At 36.8% G+C, this 8,633-nt stretch overlaps 1 protein-coding gene across 1 annotated transcript in view; it reads left to right on the top strand.

Annotated features, from left to right (window-relative positions):
• Positions 1-907, top strand: part of LOC133659139 (neurobeachin-like) — a 150,987-nt gene extending 150,080 nt beyond the window's left edge. The window contains exon 24 of the mRNA XM_062061874.1: positions 900-907. Coding sequence (XP_061917858.1) covers positions 900-907 — 8 coding nt within the window. The remainder of the gene's footprint in view (positions 1-899) is intronic.
• Positions 908-8,633: the final 7,726 nt, after the last annotated feature.

The following is an 8,633-nucleotide window of genomic DNA, read 5'->3' as shown; positions in this document are numbered from 1 at the left end:
GAGCAACAACCTTAAGCAGTTTAATGTTGCACTTTATATGTGGACATGTTGCACTTTATATGTAGAACGGTTTTGTTAAGAAACCAATTCTGAGCCTTATCTTATTTAGTTATTATTTTATGTATGTTGACTGCATTAACACTGGCAATGGACCCTGTGTGTTTATGTATGTTATTGTTATGCTTAGCATTCATGACTGCTTGCTGTTGCACTGATCAGCCTAGTGGTGGCTCACATCCATCACACACAGAGCTATTTTAAAGCGATGTTAAAAGGATAAAGCCATTGTTTACAAATTTTGGTAAATAAATAACCAGAAAATGTATATTTTGTTGTTTTCTTACTGTACCGAAAATTAACCGAGTCGTGACCTCTAAACCGAGGTACGTACCGAACCGGAATTTTTGTGTACCGTTACACCCTTATGTGCTACAGATAGGGTTGTTCCCGTCAGGGTTTTACTCTATCGGTTCCGATACTGCTCATCCAGGAGTGAAATCGGCCGACACAGATCACGTGTGAACTGTAGTTTTTCAAATGGTAAATGGGTTATACTTGTATAGCGCTTTTCTGCTTTCAAGGTACTCAAAGCGCTTTGACACTATTTCCACATTCACCCATTCACACACTGATGGCGGGAGCTGCCATGCAAGGCCCTAACCACGACCCATCAGGAGCAAGGGTGAAGTGTCTTGCTCAGGGACACAACGTACGTGACAAGGTTGGTAGAAGGTGGGGATCGAACCAGGAACCCTCAGGTTGCTGGCACGGCCACTCTCCCAACTGCGCCATGCCGTGCTATTGACAGTATAACAATATCAATGCAATATTTAAACTAGTTTCTTATTTTATTTTGAAATCCTTTTTGGTGTTTACCCTGAAAGTCCTCCTGTGTCCAGGGCCTTAGTTCCTTGAGTTTGTTAACATTATCAAAAAAGATTTTAAGCAAATAAAAAAAAATTATGTAATCACATCTATCATATTTCGATACTACCCTTGGTATTAACACTAGCGATTTATGGATCGATCCATTTCCCCTTATGTCATAAACATGCCTGGCCGCTAAACAGCTAAAAAGGAGCCCATCAGTTGTTATATTATCCTCTCATTAGACCAGGGATGCCCACAGTGGGACCCCGTCGTGTCATTTGGTTTGGCCCGCCAAAGAGTGAATACATATCCATACTGATCCCTTTCAAGCTGCTCTATCATTGCTGGCATGTCCGCAAGGCTACACTGTGAAAAGTCAGTGGATTTTACTGTAAAAACCTGGCAGCTTCGTCGCCAGACATTTACTGTAAAATCACCAGTAGCACCATTTTTCCATTTACACTAATGCACTGTAAACACAGGGAACGTAGATTTTCCGGTATAATTTTGCGGTAAAAATAACAGTGCTATTGTGTTTTAAATTCATAGTAATGCACTGTTAAAAATGGCCATAGATTTTTACCTTGAAAAACTGGCAGCTCAGTCACTAGAATTTTAACGTAAAAACAGCCGTACAGTTTTTCAGTTTACAGTAATGTAGTGTAAAATCCATACATTTTATGGTAACATTCTTTTGCAGCCTGGAAGAGTTAGGGCTGCATGGGACTCTGGGTATTTGTTTTGTTGTGTTTATGTTGTGTTACTGTGCGGATGTTCTCCCGAAATGTGTTTGTCATTTCTGTTTGGTGTGGATTCACAGTGTGGCGCATATTTGTAACAGTGTTAAAGATATTTATACAGGCACCGTCAGTGTAAACTGTATCGCTGTTGGTCAAGTATGCTTTGCATTTACATGTGTGTGCGGGCTGACTTAAAACATAGTGCAGCTCTTTAACGTCCAGAATTTATTATGTATAAATATTATTATTTTACCTCCACTCTAAACAAGTCTTCCAATAGGGAATGATGTCCAAAAAAAAAATCAATATTTGGTTTAAATTTTATTTTGTTAATTTTTTTAATCTGCCCAGTTCAACCACTCAGGCAATCATATTGTTGATGTAGATGCCCATATCTGCTGTACAATTTTACTTAAGAAAAGAGAAGTGTTGGATACTTCTCTTTTTGTCTTATTTGTATTTGACTATATTAAATGTTTGGATAGCATTTTGTTAAACAAAACTGGTTTCTTTTTAAGTAATATATAAAAAAAGTTTAGAGCTGTTTATTTTATGCAGGAATGTAGTCAATCATAGAACTGGCATCCAACGCTATTAAAAATGTATTCATTTTGAATCGAAAATCGTTTCCGAATCAAATCGTTAACCCCAAGAATTGAATCGAATCGTGTGGTACCTAAAGAGTCACAGCCCCAGAACCATGGTCAATTTTTAGGCCTCAAATGCAGCATTTGCGAGCAGCTGTCCTCATTGACTGGAGTTGGCGTGAGCATCAACATTGGCATTGTCAAAAAAACACTATTATAAACAAAACTTGTAATCATCACCCCAACTTCTGGCTGCTTTTATCGGAGGAAGTGAGTAAAAATGCCACACCTTGTCATAAAACTGACTCAGAGTCCTCTTCTGGTGACTAAGTTTAAAACAAGCCTTTGATACACAAAGTAATGACTTCTCTTTTCACAGCCAACAACTTCCTCAACTAGTTTGACATGTCGGCTTGATGAGCCTGGTTTGCTTCAACGGGAGAAGGTTGTATCTTGTCTGTTGACACGCAAAGCCGGGCGCTGCTTTGCCTCGGGACGGCGATCTGCGGGTCCTCCGGTGTGACGTGAGCAACGCAACAGTCTTAGTGCGGGGCTCTGGAAGCACTCAGCCAGCGGTTTTAATAAAAGGCCAACACAAACATCTGATGCTCTGCACTCGCAGCTCCCAGTGGGCTTTGCCAAGCTGCTGATTGGAACTGTGGGAAAATGCTCCCACCGTGCACACACACACAAGTGGGTAATGATGGTAGTGAAATAAGTGACACTGACTTATTCAATAAAAAGACCGAAAGCTCAGTTTTCTTGAAAGTAAAAAAAAATAGGGATGCGCAATATATATATTTTTTTCAAGCTGATACAGAGAAGTTCCTGTTTCTCAAGACCGATACCGATGTGTAATATTATTTAGATATAGATTTAATTGTACTTTATACACAAGCTTACAGGTGGCTGATGTGTTGAAGCATGATGTTTTTTGCCCTGGTGAAAATAGAACGGAAAATGTCACAAACTGGGGGATAAAAAAAGAGTGCTTGATTTTCTCACTTTAACAGAGTTATTTTTTTATCATCTGATTTATTGGTCATGATGTCATAATTCCTCATATCAGCCCCTCATATGGATATTATCGTGCACACCAAATAAAAATAAATGCAAATGGATTGGAATTGTTGATGTGAGGCCGTGTTTAATTTTTTTTTTAGAATACTGTAGGGGTCGCCTATTTTTTTGCACCAGGACCGGTTTAATGTAAGGCTGCAACTAACGATTAATTTTATAATCGATTAATCTGTCGATTATCACTTTGATTAATCGATTAATAATCGGATAAAAGAGACAAATGACATTTCTATCCTTTCCAGTAATTTATTGGAAAAAAAACAGCAAACTGGCACCATACTTGTTTTGATTGTTTCTCAGCTGTTTGTACATGTTGCAGTTTATAAATAAAGGTTTATTAAAAAATGATTAAATTAAAATAACAAAAAAATGCCTCTGCGCATTGCATAGATCCAACAAATCGATGACTAAATTAATCGGCAACTATTTTTATAATCGATTTTTAATCGATTTAATCGATTAGTTGTTGCAGCCCTAGTTTAATGTATGCATTATTTTTACTTACACGCGTGGCAGATAAATACAGCAAAAATAAGTGCATGAAAAATAAAACTAACCATAAAGCGGAATTAGTAATAGCCTTGGACTTGTTTCTTTGCAATGAGATGGTGCCTGGTAGGTTGATGGCATATCGTGTCTGTAAATCCCTTTAAAAAACATCCAAAAACCACCAAAGCTACTCCTATTTACATCTTGTTACCTGCATATTAACCAAGTATTAGCGGTATTGTTATTAGAAGCGCTAACACCGAGGATCTACTTTTAGCGGCGCCGTGATCACAGAGAGTTAACTAGCTTATGCTGCTATTGACACACTGAGCTGCTGCATCACCTCTGAGTTGGTGAAAGTTCATTCTAGATTATAAATCATGCCTCTCACTTGTATAGTAGAAGGTTGTGGCCATAAACCGAGTTGGTCAACTTCGAAATTCAACTTAGACCCGGAGATGGCAAGAAAGACACAATACAACTATCTTTTTCTTTGTTTTTTTAAGGCTGCGTGAGATTTAGGATACATTTTTCATCTAAGTATCCCAGTGAGAGCTGAAATTGATTGTTTTATTATGTTCGTAGTTTATTTCTTGATTAGCACTCAGCAATAGTGCTACCTGCTGGATATGCTTATCACTCAGCTTCTAAAAATTGTTGCTTATCCTCCGTACATTCAGGCTCAAAAATATAAGGTTGTGGATCATCATTTGTCCCAAAGTAATCTTTGTCGTCTCTCATGAAGTCTGCAATGATTGGTAGTGGTGTTGTTGTTGATGGGGAAAAGCAAAGGTGATTGCGTCTGTGAAATTAATGGACCGCAGTATGTTTTAAAATGAGCAAAATATGTATATATTACATTTTATTATGAAAGTCGCTACATTACATATATACTTGCAGTGTGTATATATAAAATGTTGATGGCTGTTTTTGCATGTTTTTTTTAGACTCCATTGTTCGCTGACTCTTGCTAGCATTTAGAATGCATTAAAAAAAAGGTGTGTGCTTGTCTCACATGAGGATTGTGAATGATGGGAAAAATGCCCCAAAAAGTGCTGTTTACCTTTACGTTTGAGAAAATGCGGTCGTTTATAAAGTATTTATTGTTTCTGTGCGGCCCGGTAGCAAATGCGTCATAGACCGGTAGAGGTCCGCAGACCGGTGGTTGGGGACCACTGCAAATGCCCCCCAAACCCTCAGATTGGACTTTGGACACACCGGCATGAGGACCTTCATTTGTCATTTTTCCAAAGTTGACCGACTTAATGTTAAAGATTAACAAAAGCTGTTGACCAATATGGAAAATGTCTGTGCTGTTATTTACCAGCTCCAGTCAATGAGTTAAAGCCTGTATGCTGCTGTCAGTCAATCAGTGTCCTATTCCAAGTATCGTGTTGCTTCATTTGGCAAATATTTCACCTTGGGACATAGTAGCAGTCATGAAGTCACTTTGTTTGGTGCAGACAACTCCCAGCAGAGTGAGACATCCTCTCAAGATAATTGTACTGTACATGACGTCCCCCAAGAGATGGATAGTATGGCTTTAAATCTATATCACAATATACATTGCAGCCTCCTGCAAAATATATATATATATATATATATATATATATATATATATATATATATATATATATATATATATATATATATATATATATATATATATATATATATATATATATATATATATTAGGGCTGCAATAACTAATCGATTAAAATCGATTATTAAAATAGTTGCCGATTAATTTAGTCATCGATTCGTTGGATCCATGCGCATGCGCAGAGTTTTTTAAATTTATTTTTAATTTTAATTTTTTTTATTTTTATTTTTTAAATAAACCTTTATTTATAAACTGCAACATTTACAAACAGCTGAGAAACAATCAAAATAAGTATGGTGCCAGTATGCTGGTTTTTTTCAATAAAATACTGGATAGGATAGAAATGTAGTTTGTCTCCTTTATCCGATTATTAATCGATTAATCGAAGTAATAATCGACAGATTAATCGATCATCAAATTAATCATTAGTTGCAGCCCTTATATATATATATATATATATATATATATATATATATATATATATATATATATATATATATATATATATATATATATATATATATATATATATATATATATATATATATATATATATATATATATATATATGTGTGTGTGTGTGTGTGTGGTCTGTACATTTTAATGGAACTATTTCCAAAAGAGGTACAAAGGCTACTAATTTAGCTGCTGACATATGCGGTAACAAATTGCGTCATTTCCTGTTGTATTATTTTGTCAAAACTATTATTATTTTACTTAATAATTTACTGTTGATATCTGGTTACCTTCTGTTCTAGCATGTTTCTATCTACACTTCTGTTAAAATGTAATAAGCACTTATTCTGCTGTTGTTTCAATACTTTACATTAGTTTTGGGCGATACAACACTTTTTGGGCTATGTTCATACTTAAAATTTTCAAGATCATTGAATTATTACCATACAAAAACAGTGCGACAATATCAATATTTTGGTTAATTATGTCCTACTATTGGCTCTCATTTTAATTATTTGGTATTTGCCCTTAAAGCCCAATAAATTCAGGGACTAATTTCCTGAGTTTGTAAACAACAACATAAACGACAAGATTTTTTGATAGTCAAAAATATCGTCTAACCACTGGTTTCAAACGTATACTGATTGCATACTTTGTATCGTTACTGTCAATATGTGTATCAATCCACCCACCTTTGTTTACATTCAAGTGCTCTAAGCTTGCGATTAGCGGTGAGCATATCCTTCTACGATGTGTAGTGTAGTATCTTTAGCTATTCCTCGTCCTTCAGGGATAATATTTTTAAGAAACTCGGTCTGTTTGCCGCCAAGGAGGTGAATATTATTGACTTAGAAGTGGCTTTGCACTGTGGAGGGACGTTAGCCACCAGCAAGAAATGCTACAATGCGTTAAGGACGCGTTTGTTGGCTTGTCGTTGCCTAGTTTGCGGGACACAGCCAGAATGTGTCAACATGCATTATCACGATGTAACGATAGAACTCTATCGTTGGCCCAATGTATATAATTTATAACGTATGTTGTCTATATCGAGCGAGAAGAAATAATCAAGATGACTAACTCTAATTTTATTATTTATTGATTCGAATTTTGTTACAAAGTGAGAACGGAAAGTGAACAAATGTGTCAGTAATTGCTATGAAGTAGAAGAAGAGTATAATGAAATAAGCTCTGCTTCTTCCTACACCTTTTTGGATATGTTGTCATGGGGAAATGGAATTATGTGTATCATGTTGTAAATGTTGACATATTCGAATTAAACTTAAAAAAACAACAACTCTGTCTTCCATGCCTAATTTGCGGTGTATTTGTGAGAGAATCGGTAATTACGTGTAGATTAAATTGGCAAGTTTATGCTGCTTGAGTTGATGCCGTTCTCACACCAGACAAAAAAGGACAGTCTTAAATACTCTCACTTTGACGAATGCGGTTCATTTAATTACCACAAAATGATTAATTATTTTGCCTTAAGTCCATTTCAGCTGAGCTAGTTCAATGCATTCCTGCAAGAATTGTGTGAGAATGTGACCTGCCGTTATTCAAATTGCCGTTTTTCATCAGGATTTACGATCTCATCCCAGGCAGCTGCAGCACCTCCATCTTTTTGTTTTAGTGTGCCGTCGTGATTGTGAGCCTGTGATAAGCTGAGGACAGTAAGACATCATCACCTTGCGCTAACAAGCCTGAAGCGGTTAGCGGCCAAACTTCAACCAAAAATAAAGTTGCTCTTTCCGCTGAGGGTTCCGACCTGAGAAAACTAACGGTATCGGCGCACCGCATGACTCATTTGACTATCATCTGAGCCAACACGGCGTTGCGAGCATCCCCTGCGCTTTCGTCCTTTGATCGCAGGTCCGCACGTCTTCAGGGCGGTTTGCAGGACGCGCTCAGGGGTTAATGTTTAGCTTCCTGTTCCGCTGGACGCGTTTGCTGCATTCCTGGACAATGAACATGGACGCCCTCCGCCCACGCCGCTTCCTGTAACGCGCCTCTCAAGGCAGGAAGTGTATTAGTTGGCTGCTGATTGGGCCGCAGAGGGAAAGTAGCAATGGTGTGATTTGCGGGAAAAAGAAAAGAAATGTGAACACCAGTGCCAGCACTGATTTACTCTAATGCGATTCCATCCTGTTCTCTTCTGCATTTTTTAAATCGTGACACTAAACCTTTGTTTTGTTGTGCTTAGGACTTCTCTCCCAATAATGTATGTGTGAACATGTTAGCGCTTCCTTCCTGATTGCACTGATATTCACTAGAATTTCATCATCTTCTGTTAGTGTACAGTAGGTGTAAAAATTATATAACAGTACCGTATTTTTCCGAGTATAAGTCGCTCCGGAGTATAAGTCGCACCGGCCGAAAATGCATAATAAAGAAGGAAAAAAACATATATAAGTCGCATCCTTTGGGGAAATGTATTTGATAAAACTAGGGCTGCAACTAACGATTAATTTGATAATCGAGTAATCTGTCGATTATTACTTTGATTAATCGATTAATAATCGGATAAAAGAGACAAACTACATTTCTATCCTTTCCAGTATTTTATTGAAAAAAAACCCCAGCATACTGGCACCATACTTATTTTGATTATTGTTTCTCAGCTGTTTGTACATGTTGCAGTTTATAAATAAAGGTTTATAAAAAAATGTTTGTTTTTTTAAATTAATAAAAAAATGCCTCTGTGCATGCGCATAGCATATATCCAACGAATCGATGACTAAATTAATCGGCAACTATTTTTATAATCGATTTTAATCAATTTAATCGATTAGTTGTTGCAACCCTAGATA

This window comes from Entelurus aequoreus, linkage group LG10 (assembly GCF_033978785.1).
Source record: "Entelurus aequoreus isolate RoL-2023_Sb linkage group LG10, RoL_Eaeq_v1.1, whole genome shotgun sequence".
Classification (NCBI taxonomy): Eukaryota; Metazoa; Chordata; class Actinopteri; order Syngnathiformes; family Syngnathidae; genus Entelurus; species Entelurus aequoreus.
Note: the sequence above shows the minus strand (reverse complement) of the source record. Positions and strands in the feature narration are given on the sequence as shown.